The sequence below is a fragment of the Embiotoca jacksoni genome, unplaced genomic scaffold (assembly GCF_022577435.1).
Source record: "Embiotoca jacksoni isolate LCO1_2020_lvr unplaced genomic scaffold, fEmbJac1.0.p SCAF_90, whole genome shotgun sequence".
Lineage (NCBI taxonomy): Eukaryota > Metazoa > Chordata > Actinopteri > Embiotocidae > Embiotoca > Embiotoca jacksoni.
This window is the reverse complement of record NW_027185448.1, coordinates 569,278-587,500: the sequence shown is the minus strand read 5'-3', so window position 1 is coordinate 587,500 and position 18,223 is coordinate 569,278. Positions and strand designations below refer to the sequence as shown.

Here is an 18,223-nt window from a genome sequence, read left to right as displayed (position 1 = left end):
AAAACAGAATAACTATCACCCCCACCCCCCACCTTCAATCCAACCAATCTGTACAACTTTAAAAAAAAAAAAAAAGAAAAACAAGAGAACTATTTTGGTTCCTAAATCTAGTAACAGCTGAAGGTAGCGTGAGTAAGGCCGAGAAGAGGAGCGTCGACATTCACCAGGTAGCGTAACAGCGAAGCGGCGAGTCGAACAGAAGCGACCGATCGTCTGCGAGTCAGATTCAGACACCAAAACAGATTTTTTTTTTTTAAACCACAAATGTACTTCTAAACAGAAAGAAAAAAAAACCCCTCTAATCTGTGAAACTGGCTCAAAGTGTTTTTAAACGTTTCTTCAGCCTCCCCGATTTTAGTTTTAGTTTTATTTCCCTCCCAACCTGATTACTACCAGTCGGCAGCATCGGTGACAATATATTTATTCATATATATTTATACATATTGATAAAAGTTATGTAAAAACATTATGCAAAGCAGTGTAAAATAGTTTATAATACAAAATGGTTTTAAGGGGTTTATTTCCTGTTTTTTTTTTTTTTACATCCTGGGTTTTTTTTTTTTTTTTTTTAGGTTGTTACGAGACCTCGGCCATCTTCCCATGTTTTTTTTTATTTTTTTTAATTTTTTTAATGAGATGAGATATGCACATGCAGTGTAGCAGTAGAAGGTCCGCGGGGGTGGGGGGGGGGGGGGGGGGGGCGTCCAACCACTGACCTCTGACCTTGTTAGTTCAGTTAGCTGTGACGCTAACGAGGTCAAGGAGAGGGCGGGGCGGACGAGGTTACCGTGGCGACATCGGCACGTGCTCACAGTGTGAATGCATCGCTTAAGTACGTGACGATAAAGTTTGACTGGAAACCAGGGTTTTGTTTCTGAAGTGTGGATCTACCGAGGGAGGAAGAGGAAGAGGAGGAAGAGGAGGCAGGAACCGAGCCAGCTCTGGAAATTATTCAGGTTTAGACATCAACACAACATTTTGTTGTTTTTTTTGTTTGTTTATTATCTCGACCGCGAGGCAGAAGAGTCCAGTTACAGACCTCAGGGTGGGGCCGACTCGACGAGGCGATGAGAGGTGATAACAGTACAGTCTAAGGTCGTGAGGAAGGTGGCAGCGAGGAGGAGGAGGAGGAGGAGGAGGTGCATTCAGAAAGGCGGGTTCTCCTGAGTGGGGGTGGTGTCGGTGGGGGAGCCGACGCCCTCTCCGTTCTCTTTGGGCCCGACGACCTTGTACTGAAGAGGAGGAAGCAGATTAGTTATCGACTGGGAGTGTCATTATGCTGACTCGGCAGTTTCCTCTAGATCTTTACTTTAAACACAAATAAAATCATTTTATTACTTTATAACTTTCAATGACATGTTCAAACTAAATTAAAAATGGTGACGGATCCAGTCAAGTGTTTTGTTTCAAAGCCTAAATATCACCAGACTCTGTTTTCCAAAATAAAATAGAGATCAAAAAGGCTTTAAACTGCTTTTTCCCGTTCGTATTCACCAACATGTGGAAACAGAAGTCGACTCACCTTCAGGTTTCCCATTTTATCCTCAAACGACTTGAAGGTCGCAGAGTTCCTGCAGAAAAGACGCGATGTTACGATCACGAAAACATGAAGGCGAAATTTAACGGCACGCTGCGGGAGATTAAAAATGAAAAACTTCAACGTGTTCCTCCAGTTGAATGTTTGAGGAAGAGTTTTAAACTAGAAGGATGTTTTCAACCTTCATCTGCTGGGCATATTAAAAAAATGAATAAAAAATAAAAAAAACTTTAAGGGGCGGGGCTACAAGCATGATTTGTGAAATCACAAATATCCAGGTTCAATTTAACAGGTACAAATATAATGTGGAAACTTTAAACCTGCAACACTGAGATTGAAATTTACAGGAAGACATCCAGCAAAATAAACTTTACAAATAAAATCTATTCGCATATTTTAATAACTAAGAAAGCAGATTTTTTTAATTTTGTTTTTTGTGGTAAAATCATATCAGAAACAAATTACAATTTAGTATTTTATATAAATCTTAAAACATGTCTGGAGGGATCTTAAAAAAAAACAAAAAAAACATTTCTATTACATTTTCAGAATTATGTACATTTTCTATGTAAAAGCTTTTATATGTAAAAGGACATCTGATACGTTCAGATTAGTTCACACGTTCCACACATCACATATAAATAATAAGTCAAACAAAAAAGTATCTTCATGCTGCCACATAAAAAAAATAAATGTAATAGATTTACGTGAAAAAAGAAAGTTGTTGCCGAATTATTGAATCTTTAGTGGACAAAATATCAGATATGATAAATCCTCTTTTAAATGAAACTTGTTATTCCCTAAAACATTGAAGGCGTTACTTTACCTCATAGCCGGCATACTTATCGAGTGGCGAATGGAATAGTTGCTACTTTGTAAGCGTTAAAAAAAAAGAGGAGACAGAAGTGCAAGTGTTATAATGCAAGCAGTAACACACACACACACACACACACACACACACACACACACACACACACACACACACACACACACACACACACAGTAATGCAGCTGTTAAAGGACTGTTGGTGGTTATTAGTGAACACGCTGCCACTCGTTCAACAACTCTGGTTTCTATTAAATTAACAATTGTTGGAAGAAGAAAACACTTTATTTTACGGGTGCGACAGTTTCCTATTAATTCATTCAGTTTATTAATATTTGCAGTGCAGATCAGCTGAGCGTGCAAAAATAGAATAGTTTGTTCACAAGAAGCATAACACAAAGATTAAAGCTTTAATAATAATAATAATAATAATAATAATAATAATAATAATAATTAGTATTTGCTTGGGTTTAAATAAAGTGAATAAAAGTGAATTTGATGGGTTTTTTCAGGAAATTCTGCAGAAAATTAACAAACCCGTAAAATAAAGTGAAAAATCTTCTTCCTGTTTCGAGACATGAACAGATCCGGCACATTTCACTCACTCTTACGACTTAAAATTCATATTTAGGGCGTAAATTAAAACATCTTTTGCCTAAAATATTTCTCCAATCTGGGAGGAAATGAATGAAGAACGACATGCTTAATATCTTAGAGGGAGAAAGAAAGAAATTAAGGCAATTTAAAGGAATTAAAAATAGACTGGAAGGTTTTTTTGTTTACTAATGAGAAAATTAAATGGCAGTTTAAGGGGAAAAAGAAAAATGCAGAAGTCGGAGTATTAATAAGTATAAAAGGGCAGAGCTTCACCTCCCTGACAGGTTCAAAACTTTTCTTTGAGACTTCAGGCCTCGTGAATGAAGGACATGTTCTTACCCAAAGGAGTTAGAGAAAGGCAGAGCTCTGCAGGTCAAACCAGGCAGCGATTAGAAAACAAAACAAGGAGAGAGAACGTCAAGCACAAACATCGAGACACAAACAGGAAGCTGAAGCTTTGGCGGAGGAAGCAGGAGGACGACAGCAGAGCAGCAGGAGGTGAAACCAGGAGGACGACAGCAGAAGCAGCAGGAGGTGCAACCAGGAGGACGACAGCAGAAGCAGCAGGAGGTGCAACCATGACGACCGATGGAAACTTAACTCTTATTGTGCGTTTGAATCAAATTACCATTAATTCTCATAAAAAGCGTCCGTGTTTTAATCCGCAACTAAAAGTGCATCTTTCCACCATTATTTAGTGGCTGTAATGTGTCACTGCAGACAGAAGGTGGCGGTAAAACACCTAAAAGCTGTTTGTCAACTGCCCTTAAAACACAAAAGGAGGAAAAAGGACACGTTACTACAAGTGTACAAAAAACCCAGAAACACGCTGAGATTAGGACAACTTTTAAATTAGTGTGAAACTCCTTAAATATAGTTTTTAAAATATCTTTCAAAATAAATTTTAACACTTAAATCACCGCTTTGAATTTATCTTCTTTAAGAATAAAATAAACTGTAAACCTGGTTGATGCTGAATTATGTCAACATACCAGTGTTCAGTGTCTCTCCACCGCCGAGGCTCAAAGGCTCGCGGTCGCTGTTTGACAACTTATTTTAGAGTTCAGTTGATTATAAATTTATTTCAGGAAATCGGAAGTCTCTTAAAAATAAAAACCACACAAACAGCTCCAGTACGTCTGAATTTGGTCCAAATACGGAGACTAGTTGATCCAATGAGACTCAAATGTCTCAAATGATCTGCACCAATTTAATGTTTCTCTTTTGATGAACGCAAAACAGATAAGACCGAAACAGGAACATGCAGGACGAAGAAAATAAGATCTCCTGTACGAGGAGACAATGGACGAAATGGACGACATGCACACGCGCGCACGCGCGCACACACACACACACACACACACACACACACACACACGAACACACACACACGAACACATTTCCATGAAGAGCAAATATGAATGTGGGTGTTTAGATGGAGAGATTAATGTGATTAGACAGTTGTGTCAGTCAACGAGGCACCAACAGAGATGTGAAGGATCCACCTGTCAATCACACTGATAATATTTAGAACTGCTTTGTTCAATCAACTTAATGTTAAATCAACTTAATGTCTTCTTACTGCTCTTTTTTTTTTTTTAGTACCGATGGATTCTTACAAAGAATGAAACAAAATAAAGAAACTGAAAAGTGTGATTTCTGGGTAGAAGAGTTGTTAGTAAATGGATGGTTCAACTTTTTAACAAAATAAAGTACTAATAAAGTACTAATAAGGCCGCTTAACAGTCACGTTAGGGCTGGGTAATATAGAAAGAAAACAAATATAATTATATGATGTTTTTCACCAAATACCTACATATTGATCTTATAAAGATGATTATTGGTGCTTTGGAAAAACATTTGAGATAAATAATCAAAATAAATGTGGATATAATGACTGAGTTAGTAAAATAAAATAATAGAAAGGCTACAGCAGTGTGTAACTTTACACAAAATTACATCACTTTACTGTAATGCAGCTTTTAAAACCAACACGTAGACCAAATCAGGATTTAAAAAAAATAGGATAATGTCTTGTCTCATCACAATATTGATATAATCTGGCTGTATTGCCCAGCTCTAATTAAAGTAGTGGAAATGTATATAGTTTGATGTGTTTTGTGACAGAAGATGTTTAAATATGTTGAACCAGCCCTGAAGTCAGTGAAGTTGGGATCTAATAAAGCAGCTGATTAGTTTATCTACAGCCTGACGGGTGAATGTTGGAGGACAGCAGCTGATCTGTGGTCAGCATGTGGAGATCTCATCAGCGCTACCAGAACAACCGAGCGGAGGACAGCGACTGAGGAGACGGAGAAAACCTGGAGGTTCAACTTCTACATGATCTAAACATCATCCGGGCTTCGGATCATCTCCAACAAACAAACACACGGAGCCACGTTCTGCTTCATTTAAATATCTGGCTTTAAAAAGTGAGTCTGTCCAGATTTAAAAAGGAGGGTGTGATGTTTACAGGAACAATACAGAACCTCTATGATGTCACCAGGTTTGGTTCATTGTTTGTTTTGTTTATTTTCCAAAGGGACTGTATTTGTCCCAGTTTGAGATTCGCTCTGCTTCATCACTGTCCCCCCCTCGTTGATCTGTTCTGGTATCCGGAGCATCGCGTACCTCATGTCTCCGAGTCTCCTGCTGATGGCCGTCCCCACCGTGGTCAGAGCTGCACTGGTCTTCTGCCCCGCCTGGGACAGAGTCTCCTGAGTCTTCTTATATCTGCAGGGAGGGGGTGGGGGGGTGGAGGAAGGTGGGAGCCGGAGAATGGAGAGAGAACAATGGAGAAAGGAACAGCAGGGGGGAGGAGGGACAGATGGTTGGAGAGGAATGAAAAAGAAGAGGAGGGAAAGCAGGAAAAAGAAAGAGGCAGATGGATGGTGAAGGGAGGACACACAAAAAGAGGGATATTAGATATATATTATTATATATTCAAATTATTCACCACCTACAGTCAGAACTGAAACCATAGAAACCAACAACCAGGAGACACAAACAGCCTCTAAACCTCATGTTTCCCCTCTTCTGTTTGCTATTTGTATGTTGTTTTTAATGTACCAGCAATTAACCAACGAAAATAAAAAGGAGTTTCCTTTCTGTAAAATATAATGTGTTAAAAAAAAAGTTCCTTTTTCTCAGACGGCAGCAGAAAGAAACCGATCAGCTGATGATGACGGGGATGATTCAGCATGTCCTGCTGCAGCCACCGAGGGACCACAGTGTGTGTGTGTGTGTGTGTGTGTGTGTGTGTGTGTGTGTGTGTGTGTGTGTGTGTGTGTGTGTGTGTTTCTTTCAGAGAAAAGCATCAGAGTGCACGACGTCAAATTTACTGACTTTTAGTGGCTTAAAAATCTGAAACTCAAACGACCTCTAATGAAACAGAAAAAAACATAAATTTGAACTATTTAAAAACCTGCTGCACAATTAAGATCACACACACACACGCACACACACACACACGCACACACACACACACACACACACCTGTGCACCTTATAAACACTGAATGTTGTGCAAAAAAAAAGAACAAAAAAATCCTTTTCCAGTGGGAACCGTAAGAAGCCGTGGAGCGAAGGTCTTCCTCGCCCGTATCTGAGATAAATCTATAATTAAAGGGTTCAGCAGGAAAATGAAACAGAATGATTGGAGGATTTTTCCTGGACCAGATGAGTTATGATCGTTGTGTTGTTTGATTCATTCATGATGTCTGCAGGATATTTCTGTTTCCAACCAAGTATTTCACACTAAACACTTAAAAAAATGTAATTAATTAAAAAAGCTCCTTACAAGCTGCCAGAACAGGAAAAGTAAAAACAATCTTATCTGGAGTTTTCTGAAAGTAAACAGCGGGTTTAATGAGGTCACAGCACGCCTGCTAACGTCCACAAACACACAAAGAAATGTACACATTAACACCGGCAGAAATAAAACACAAATAAACACTTGCTGCAGCTATAAAAACTCATGTTGGGTGAAAGCCAGCGTGGTGATCAGCTGATCTGCTCAGACTCAGAAGATCTGGAGATGAATTGGTCTGAGTACCAGCGTCCTTCATCGACCTTCATCAGGTTTTTTTTTACTCAGTATTACGGACATCGTGGCCTAATTCTAGGATTTAGTTGAAAAACCTTTTGTTGTTGTTTTAAACTTTGATCATGTGACCAAAAAAACTCAACTTGGACCCAAAAACAAACTAATGTGAAGATAAAAACCACCAGACTGTAAAATGTGTTTCCATGTGTACGTTTTCATTTGGTGAGTAAAGTATGAAGCAAAAACAAACAGCGGCCGTGACAACCTACCTGTCCCTAGGTAAACGTCTGCACTAAGCCCCGCCCACTCCAATAAACAGCCACCTGAAACTACTTCAGATTAAACTGCACTATGTGTCTGTGACATCAAATTAAACTATTTAGAAACGGAACAAAATAAGTGACGAGTGTTTTTTTCAATCTTTATGTCTTAAAAACTCAAATTATTATTTTGTGCTGCTCGTGACTTTAAAAGCTGCAGGATGATGTTTAATCAGACTGCAACCAATAATGTTATTTCAGTATTTTTCTAATAGTTTAGTTGGTTTATAGTTTCAACTGATAAATTGTCTACTTTTCTCTTATAAACCGGGAAAATGATGTCGAGCATTCATCAACCATACGGGCTGAATTAAAACATCTTTATCGGTTTGGCAGAAATGTTCATTTTGGGCTGATATTTCATTTTAAACCTTTTATATGTTAATTACATGTCGATTATAAAAGTGCATCCCTAATTTTAAAACGTCCTTTAAAATAAAAGTCTTTCCAAACATGTGACATCCTAAAGCAGGAAATCTGTCGTGATTTCAGCCTGTAGCCCCAAAAAAACAAAAAAAACAGGTGCGACACAACAGAAAAACAAGCAGTGGAAAATAAAATAAATCAACTCCCCAAAATAATAATAATAAATAAATCTAACTTAAAGAAAGCTTAACTCGTCTACAAAAAACAAACAAGAACACAAAAGAGAAAGGGGTCAACTCACGCTTCAGAGTGGGTAATGTCATCCAAAGTGGCTGAGGCAGACAGATATCTGAAGACACAACGGCAGGGTAATCACACAGGGGCAGAAACACACACACACACACACACACACACACACACTTCCTGTTCACGTCCACATATGAAGACTTTTAGTGCAAAACTCGTTGGATTTTTAATCAATATAATTTTCTATTTTCTGCGGTCAAATCTTAAATGAGACTCAAAAAACAACAATTAAATACATGTTTAAAAAATACCTTCTCCCTGTTGTGTCCTGGAACAACATGAATTAAAGGTCTTGTGACTAACATCACCGCCTACCCTTTTATTTTATTCTTTATTAATAGATAAATTCACAATGGAAATCTGAATGGGTGGTTTCCAACCTGAGGATCGTGGCCCTCTAGAGGACGCCCAACAGCGGATTCCTCCACATAAGTATGCTATTTTTTTTTAAGTTTCCCTTTTGTGCTTTGAAGTGTGTAACGATGTATAAAGAAAATAAAAAAACACACCTGAGAATGAAACATGAAACAATCCCCCATTCAATTATATAAATGTACAGTAAAAATAAAAAATAGATAATACACATGATGAGTAGAGCGAAGCATCAAGCAGATGATGCAGCCACTGATCAATAATCAATCAACACGATACACATTTTCCCTGCGTTTCCAAGGAGACGGCTCTCCTCCCGACTACGTCCCACAATGCATCTGGGTGTAACAGCACAGTGACTTCATACAGAGCAGCTCTGTTACTGTCCATCCAGCCTCCACTGTCCCCGTCAATCACAGCAGGGCGCCGTAGCAACGGCAACACAAACAGGCTGTTTGTTTATTTGTTTGCTTTACATTTGGGTCTCTGTCAAGAGATTCATGTTGAAGCTCAATCAGCTGATGCAGAGAAAGAAAATTAGTTTGACAAAGTAGAAGGAAAAAAAAAAAGAGGCAGCGAGCAGCTAAAAATATCAGAGAGGACGACGAAGACAGTGGGAGGAAGAAAAAAACATCTTCATAATTCATATTTGTTTTGGTACGACATCTCTCACTCGCCCTCTCTCTCGCCCTCTCTCTCTGGGTGTCATGTGACTAAACAAAACACCGTCTTTCTCTCCATCTCTCACATTCCTGTCCTCCCACTCCTCAGCGGCAGGTCGATGGCATGCAGTGTGAACGTGACACACACACACACACACACACACACACACACACACACACACGTTACAGTGTGTGTGTGTGTGTGTGTGTGTGTGTGTGTGTGTGTCTGTCAGGTTGTGCTCACTGTCTGAGTGATCTTGCCAATCCAGTTCATTTCAGAAGCAGCCACGTGGAAAGATTGCATCAGCTGCAGCCCTCAGAGGGAGGAGAAGCAGGAGAAGAAGCAGGAGAAGAAGCAGGAGAAGAAGCAGGAGCAGGAGAAGAAGCAGGAGCAGAAGGAGAAGCAGGAGAAGAAGGAGAAGAAGCAGAAGAAGAAGCAGGAGAAGCAGGAGAAGAAGCAGGAGAAGAAGCAGGAGAAGAAGCAGAAGCAGGCGGCTGAGTCGACGATCTGTTCAGTCGGTGACGAATCATCTTGAAAATCTCTAAAAACCAACTGCTGGTAGAAACCGGACGGATTATTGAAGAGGCCTAATGGACCGAAGCTGGAGAGCGTTCGCAACAACAACTCGGGATTGTCCCGTTTTTTTTGTTGCTTCTGAACCTTTAAACATGTTTAATAGTAGTGAAGAAGTATAATAACTCTGGTGTTATCTTATCGGATGTTTAAGGAGAGGAGCGTCACAGGAAGTTTTACATCATTTCTTATATCGGCAACCTGCAAAATTCCACTGAAAAAGTTGACATTTTTACAGTTAAATTGTGTAATTTCACGTCATTATTTTGACCCCAACTGTGCGTTTCATCTTTTCCCACGACACACTTTCTCTCATCTCAAACAACCGCCGTGGTTATCGTTTCTTTCCGTGCAGCCAAACGACAAAAGACAGAAATCAGACGACGGCGTTGAGTCTTCGGACGATAACACAGACGCTGCTGAAGGGAAGCGAGCGAAAGAAGTTTAAAAATACGGAGGAATGCTGGTTTCAGAGAGGAAGTGGAAAGAAGTATACGTGTCATCGCTTCTGGAGGAAGAGAGGTCACCTGACCTCCGGGACAGGAAGTAGAAAACAGACAGGATGGAGGACGAAAACAGAAGATGAACCAATGAGGTATAGAAATACAAAACAGGAGATGAATGCAGAAAACAACAACAACAACAAGTCATAGATTTGTATTAAAAGTTTCGTACGAGCTGCGAACTAAAAATTCAGACTGTTGCACGAACGTACGATACGTCAACGTGACCACCGGTACCTCAGACCGTCACCGCCGAGTTCTACCGAGGGGAAGAACATTCCACGCAAACCACCTGAACCGCGTCGCCACGGCAACGGGCTTCCCCAACATGACAACGCAGCGCGTTGAAAGAAAAATGGGGCAAGAAACGATGTTGAAGCAGAAATCACCGCATGGGCTCAGGAACACTCGGCTCGATTTCCGGATCCTTTAAAAATTTGACCGAGACACGAAACCAAATCCCACTTCAGCGCTACAAGTCGAGCTTCATTTACATTAGAGAAGGATTCGGTCTCACGTCTGTCCTCCTGCCAGACACCGAGTCAAACAGCGTCTGCGGAGACGTCAGAGGTTAAAGGTGAGAACGGGGGAGGAGGCGGAGGGCGATCGAGGCCGAGCGCGAGAGAGAGCAAACGGACGACGTCGGCAAACAGTCGGTGGACTCTCGGATCCCAACGGGAGAATCTCTCGTTCCGCTCGCACAGTTTCTCAGAGCTTCTCACCAAGCTGGAGACGGGAGACGTCTGATTAGTGACATCACAGAAGTCCCGGTGGATTAAATCTGGTTTTCTGAGCCCGAGTTCAGATTTAAGATCTTTAACAGCAGGTTCATCACTAATTACAGACTTCCTCTTTCAGGATGGTTCATCAAAGACGGCCGGCCGGCGCTCTTCAACCGAAATGTGCAATAATTTATGGGACACTTGTGCAATATTTGATATGCAGTGTTTGACAGGATGCCGCCTGCTTTTATTAAGCTTGTATTATTATTAACTTATTTAATAGCAGCTGTTGCATTAAATCTACAAATGGATGACAAAACACAGTGATTAAATTATTATAAATGGAGGTTTAACAGGGAAATTCTATATTTGTAAGAATATTTAAGATCCTAAAGGTTTTGATTGTCTTCTAGCAGGTCGAGACCTTTTTCTAATAATTTTGCTATTTGTGTAAAATGCATTTGTAACGGTGGTATATTGCAGATTTGATGGTGTATTTACAGAGATATGAATATGTTTTTATGTGATTGTCCACAGTGACAAAATATTCTTTAAATATGAAGTCAGGAGTTTCTCATTATTATCCAAGGATCGGGTAAAGCCTGTTTAATCCAACTTCATGTTCAATAATGAGCAAATAGAGACTTTGAAACTCATAATAGAACAACTTGCTTCCTAAATGAGGTGAATGCAAAATGTCAACACAGATAAAGAGAAGCGTTATTTATGAATGTCTGTGCAGAGATGCATGCCGTCATCTTCATAATTAAATAAGATGAAACAATAATGATGTTATTTTCCTGGAGAACTGAATAAGCTGCAGCTGTTTGACTTCATAGAAGTTTGTTGTTTGCTCTTTAAGATTCCTCAAAACCTCCTCGTCCTCCTGTTGAGGTTGATATCTATGATTGCTGAATTTATCATAAATAATCACACTTTCAAGGCTGAGATCAACTGGCAAAGTATGAAGATGTTAAAGCATTTAAATTACATTTCCAACACAGAAGGTGCTGCGTTACCGTAAAATGGAGAAAACTGCAGATTAATATTCGTTCCCAAACTGTGACGAGTTTCATTAATAAAAGAAAAGCGACCTTTAGCCTCTTTGTCATGTAAAATATAATCTGAAGTCTCCGGAGGATGAGTCATGCGGTGACTAAGTCTTCCTTCTGAACGCTGTTACGATCACTGATGTCAGTTCTGATTCATCATTAACGGACTGAGGTCCGACTCACCTCGAAAAATGGTACAAAATAGAAAATGTGTAAAAGGTTTTCTGTCTATATGATGAACTAAACGGATTCTTATGCCACAGTTTTGCGCTGTAAAGCTATAGTTGTCAATAAAGTTGATTCTGGCTAAAAAAAAATAATGCAGGATTGTCCACAAAAAACTTCAAATCATTAAAACTGCAAGCAGTGATGTACGGTCCCTCGCACTCCGGCACGCCGCCTCCCGACGTGCAGCGCGCGAGGGACCGCATGTCCCCGCTTCTCGCAAAACAGGTATATAAATGTATCGTCTCACCACGCCGGATGTATGCGACACGTTTCGTGAGGTTTCAAGCATCCCTTGACCTTAAACATCAACTTCCTGTGTCACGGCGAGACATCCAACTTTGCCGCATCGTCACGGCGACGCCCATTGACAAAGTCGAATGAATGTCTCAATATATCATCAACTACATGTTTAGGTTATTGTGACCAGACTTTAGGTTCATGGGATCAACCAGCTCGACGTAGAATGTAAAAGTATGAAAAGTGTCATTTCCAGTGGCCAACAGGGGGCGCTATGACTATGAGCGAATATTCCCCCACAGGGCTCTTCAGGGCGGGGCTGTTATCATACCTGTGATGTTTGGAGAAGGTCGGTCCATGTACATAAGATTTAAAGCAACTCGTAGTTTCATGGCGAGACGCTCAAAATGTCCGCCTCTCACGGGCACACACATCGACGAAAACGAATTATTTATACAATTTTTAATCCTAAACATGTTTTCTATCCATAGACCCTAAATTCAAGTCGGTCCGACAAAATCCCTCGGAGGAGTTCGACAAACTACAACGTGTCAGAATCGCCCAAAATGGCGACTAAATTCAAAATGGTGGACTTCCTGTCGCGTTGACGTAACGGTGCAATGTAACTTTTTTGTGCGTCCAGGTGTGATACACGTGTCCACCGGATTTGGTGAATTTAGGTAAATGTGGCCGCCGGGGCATCTCTGTAGGGGGCGCTCTCGAGCCGTTTGGCCACGCCCACTCACGACTCCATCAGAATATGAAATTTTTCGCCGGGAGACAAATGTGTCTTTCATGAGTTTTTGAAGATGATAAAGCCTCCAAAAAGGAAAATCACTTTACGTAAGAATAAGAACGTCCAAGAAGAATATTTTTACGAACAACAACAACAACAACAACAACAAGGCTTCACACCGATGCTCGAGTCCTAAAAATCACCAACCAAGATCTCATTCAACAACACGGTCAGTCCCTCCCAGTTAAAGCAGGTGTACGGAGGTTATAGTTGTCATATGCCGAGTCATGAATCATGTTATTCTGGTTTAAGGTGTAGTGTTGCTGCTTCGTCGGCCAACCAGCTGCTCGCAGAACAAAGAGAAAGCTGCTGCAGAGGCTACGAAACAAAAAGGTGGAAGCTGCACGCGACATTACGTCTGAGCTCGGAGTGAATATTAGAACTTTTTAAGATCGACGTCCTGAAGGAAGCGATTCATCTCGCCGGCGTGTGGTTGAATACGTACGCGTTGGAGGTCTGAACGTCCTGCCAGCTCTTGGTGATGTTCTGCTTGAGTTCGTTGAGCGGGCTGAGGCCCAGTTTCCTCTTCAGCTCGGCGGCGTGTCGCTCTTTGGCCGACAGAACCTGACGCAGGGTGTTGATCTCCTCCTCCACCTGAAACACATCCGCAGACTTCAGCTTCCTCGTTTAAAAAAAGACGCTCCGAGACTTCAGCTTCGGGGATTTAGATCCCACTGAAATACAACAACACCCGCTGCACCGTTACGTCCCTCCTCTGTGATCGGTCGCTCTCAAGAGAAGCCGACTAAACAGCAACGGGCCTTTTACAAAACATTCACTGTCTCCTGTCGGAGCAAGAAAAAACACAACTGCAAGTCAAAACATCTGCTATGATTGAAGCTTATTTTGTACCTCGTCTATAAAACTCCCAAAAACTGACATTTATCCACCCAAAGTTAAAGTTATTTGTAAAAGATGCTCAAAAATGTGCCGAACAAAAGCTTTACAGAGAACTGTATCGCTATGAAATCATTAAAATATGAAAGAAAAAGACTAAATAAAACCAGTTTTAATAATTACGAAGACCTCAATTAAATTGAATTCAAGCTGGCAGGTTAATAATCAGCAGCTGCACATATTGATTTCATAAAGAATCAATAATGAATATCAATACAGTAAAGTAACAAAGGAAGTAATCCAATCTTGATGTTTGTGAAACTCTAGTCTGTAACTTCTGTCAATAATTATTGACTTTTAAGCACTTTGTAAGTTTGGTATTTACATGTAAACAACAAGGCTGGAATCAGAGTTTCTGTTCGACCTTCATCGTGACTTTTCTACGGCCTCCATGAACTCCTGATTTACTCCAGTCTGCGGGAACGTGAGGGTTCAACGAACATCCGGGTCGTACCTTGATGAGCTCGGCGCGCAGCTCCTCCGCCTCCTCCTCCGTCACGCCGGGAGGAAGAGGGTTGAGCGAGTTGCCCACCGCTCCCTCCATCGGCATGTCGGCCAGGCTGTCGGAGTGATCCACGCCGAGGCCCTTGCTGGGAGAGTTCAGGTTGATATCTGGGGAGGTGACGGGGAGGAGCACGGGGAGGAGCACGGGGAGGAGCACAGGGAGGAGCACAGGGAGGAGCACAGGGAGGAGCACAGGGAGGAGCACGTTAATGTTGAACCGTTAAAAGGCAGGATGACCTCCTCCGGTATCCATTACATGAACACAAAAGGCCAGCAGGAGGATAGTGTTGCGAGCAGATCTCCAACAGGAAGAGAGAGTGGCCAATTAATGGAGTAACTTAAGACCCCCCCCCCCCTCCCCCCCTTTACATCAACATCAATAATGAAGGAAAACAAAACAGGACAGAGAAGCGAGAATCTGCCCTTTAAACCCGAATCTTTCCAGAGACGCTGGAATCTGCCGCCGTCGGCGTTTCTGTACCAGCGAGTACGTCTCGAGGACGCCAGCAGAACTTCGGCTGAGTCGGCATGATGGAGGACGGCGGGGAAAAATAAAACACCGAAACAAAACTGGAGTCACTGCCTGAAACAATGGCTCAAAAAAATACTACTAATAATTTTAAAAAAAGACTTCAAGCAGCGACATTCAAACAATGTGTATTCAAATAAACCCACCAGAGAACAAACACCACTTCAGGGTGGAAGTTGTTTTTGGGTTTTTTAAGCGTGAAAGGAGCGCCCATAATTGCGCAACATCTGCACAACAAATTGTTGGACAGACAAACGCTCAATTATTGATGTTGTTTTGCAAAAAAAGACCGAGACGAGTCTCATCCTCGCCCTCGCTCGGGAAACCGGAGCGTCTCTCCGGAAACATCCAGCCGGCGGAGACACGACAGCGACTCCACCCTCAAAGTGTATTGATTCAGTTCAGAGTGATTCACGTCAACACAGCTCAGAGCAGAAAACTAAGGACGGGGGACAATATACGAGACACTTCTTACACATCGTACCAATCCTGCTGCTGTAAATCACACTGCTGTGGACGCAGGAGTCACAATGAGCTCCATTCACATGGGGTTTTTTTGCGGTTCAACTGGTCTGCAAACACTGAAGACGCGATCACAACCACAGTCCAGCTTTCAGCCGCTGATCTCACAAGAAGCTCTCCTTCTGCCATGTTTGAATATCAGCACAGAAAAGACGGCGAGATTAAACTCGACACCAAACACAACATTTAGGGTGTTTTTTTTATTCACAATAAAATTAAACAGCGTTTTATTTTGAAAAAACAAAAACTCAGACAGCGAGAGCTCAAAAACCCGTTCTCAGGTTTCACATCATTTGAACAGACAGTGGGAGGACGAACCGAGACAGACGTGTCCTAGTTCACTGCAGTCAGACAGACTTCAAGACGAGACAAACGTAGGAGGTCTTAATCACGTCCTAAAAGCGCCCGTCCTGAGGCACAGGAAGCCTGATACGACACGACATGTCAATCATGGCCGCGTATTATTACTGGATGTCGACTGGCAGGACCGTTTAGTACATTTCAAAATGTGACGAGACATTTCCTCAGCATGTGATTATAATATTGTCTCTCAGCTTATTTATTGCCTTTTAAAGCTACAAAATTATAATAATAATGAATAAAAGAAATCACATAATTTCCTGATTACCCTGGTAACCATGAATATTGACTTATTATACACTATTTAATGCTTATGGGAATAAACAGAAACATGTCTACTATTAGTTGTTTTGCCGTTTGATTTAATGATTTAATTTTTAGTTGCTGCACATCAACTTTTGATTTTTATGGCCGTAACAGGATCGGGAACAAATGTGCTGAAATATCTTTTATCGGGTTAATCGTCCCGTTAAAAACATATTTCTGCGTCTTTGAAGCAGGAAAGAATAATTCTGGACTCCAGAAAGGACGGCAGCGTGCGGGAGACAAACGGAGGCCGTCACGGCCCATTATTCAGTACCTTCAGCTCTTCCAGTCCATTTGGTAATAATGGTAAAGCGGGTCAGGCCCGAGTTCTGGGATCGGTTTGGTGACGACTCGTCTGTGACCGCAGATATCAGATATCAGAAGTTTATGTAAAATAAAATAAAGAATTTCTGTCAATACTGGACTTTTAAAACCCTTTAACTGTGAATTAAAGCACAGCTGGTCTCGGAGGACCCTGAATGCACCTCCGGTTTGAAGAGGGGACATTTCTTTGACCTGAGGAACAAGTTTCCTGAATCCTGCTGAAACTGTCAGCTCCAGTGAATCACACCTGAAAAGCTCTCATGAAGCCTCCCAGTGAATTAAATGTGCTTCTCTTCCCTCCTGAAACACGTTGCTGTCTGCAGCAGTTTAAACGTACTTCTGGTTTCTTCTTCTGAAAAGATTCCTGAGGTTGTTAAAAACCTCTGAACCGACGAACACCACTTTAATTCTGCCGAATCTGTCGGTTGTGACCCGATAAAGTCGGATGTGCATCGATGGATGCAAATCAGGTAAATAAAACGACTTCTGGTGAACAACCACGACAAAGTAAGAGCTGTCCAGTTCCGGTCCCCGGCCCGCCCGGTCCCCCGGCCCGGTCCCCCGGCCCGGCCCGGTCCCCGGAGGACCGGCGGTGTTCACTTCTCAGCAGTGAAACGTCAGATTGAAGTTTAAAGTTGTGAAGCAGAAACCCGATCCAGCTTCCAGCTTCCTGTCAGTTAGCAGCGGGCCCGTCCCGTCCCGTCCCGTCCCGTCCGGTCCGGTCCGGTCCGGTCCGCACGGCTCCAACAACCAGCACGCCTTTTAAAATGGCTCCAAAACAAACTTAAAACTTCCACGCAAAACCCCACAAGCCGTGAACCCAGACGAAGCGTGTGACGGCGGGTTGGACCAGAACAGTTCTGGACTGTTTACGCGTTGGAAGCTAAGCTACACGCTAGCTAACTTCGGCTAAGCTAACAATTAAGGTTTACCTTGACCGGGGTCCATGGCGGCGGCTCGGTTCGGTTCGGTTCGGCTCGGCTCGGCTCGGCTCGGCTCGGCTGGAGCTGCTGGCGGATTTAAAAAGAGAAAAGGTTCGGAGACGCAGGACGACGGACCGACACGGCGCGCGCTTCCCGCTCGGTGTCCCGCAGCAGAGTCCCGTCGACGGCAGCAGCCGGAAACACTTCACGCTGCTAACGGCGGCGACGCGAGCCACATCCGGTCAGGAGTTTCAGAATAAAACTGACGCGACGCCGGAAGCACTTTTCGACAACGTCGTCATACTTTATTTTTCACGGATTAAAATCAATTCAGTTCAAAACCGTATTACAGACTCGGAGTGTCGATAAAAGACAAAACGTTACGGAGGCCAGGAAATTCAAAGTGCTTCACATAAAACCATTAAAAGCATCAAAGCATGAGGCAAAAGAAAAAGACATTTCAAAACAATTAAGAACACGTGATTAAAACAATTAAGAACACGTGATTAAAACGATTAAGAACACGTGATTAAAACATTAAGAACACGTGATTAAAACAATTAAGAACACGTGATTAAAACGATTAAGAACACGTGATTAAAACATTAAGAACACGTGATTAAAACATTAAGAACACGTGATTAAAACATTAAGAACACGTGATTAAAACGATTAAGAACACGTGATTAAAACATTAAGAACACGTGATTAAAACA

The 18,223-nt window shown here is 41.9% G+C and overlaps 1 protein-coding gene across 7 annotated transcripts in view; it reads right to left on the bottom strand.

The window, feature by feature from the left end:
* tpd52l2b (tpd52 like 2b) overlaps positions 1 to 17,714 on the bottom strand; it is a 19,063-nt gene extending 1,349 nt beyond the window's left edge. The window contains exons 1-9 of one of the 7 annotated variants that reach the window (XM_069141712.1): positions 17,517 to 17,714; positions 14,494 to 14,651; positions 13,588 to 13,736; positions 7,992 to 8,039; positions 5,592 to 5,693; positions 3,300 to 3,326; positions 2,364 to 2,408; positions 1,523 to 1,571; positions 1 to 1,232 (exon numbers count right to left, since the gene is read on the bottom strand). The exon at positions 1 to 1,232 is cut by the window's left edge and continues 1,349 nt beyond it. In XM_069141712.1, coding sequence (XP_068997813.1) covers positions 1,146 to 1,232; positions 1,523 to 1,571; positions 2,364 to 2,408; positions 3,300 to 3,326; positions 5,592 to 5,693; positions 7,992 to 8,039; positions 13,588 to 13,736; positions 14,494 to 14,651; positions 17,517 to 17,532 — 681 coding nt within the window. In that variant the 5' untranslated portion in view covers positions 17,533 to 17,714 and the 3' untranslated portion in view covers positions 1 to 1,145. The remainder of the gene's footprint in view (positions 1,233 to 1,522; positions 1,572 to 2,363; positions 2,409 to 3,299; positions 3,327 to 5,591; positions 5,694 to 7,991; positions 8,040 to 13,587; positions 13,737 to 14,493; positions 14,652 to 17,516) is intronic. The other 6 variants (XM_069141713.1, XM_069141714.1, XM_069141715.1 and 3 more) reach the window with 6 other exon arrangements.
* Between the last annotated feature and the right edge of the window lie 509 nt (positions 17,715 to 18,223).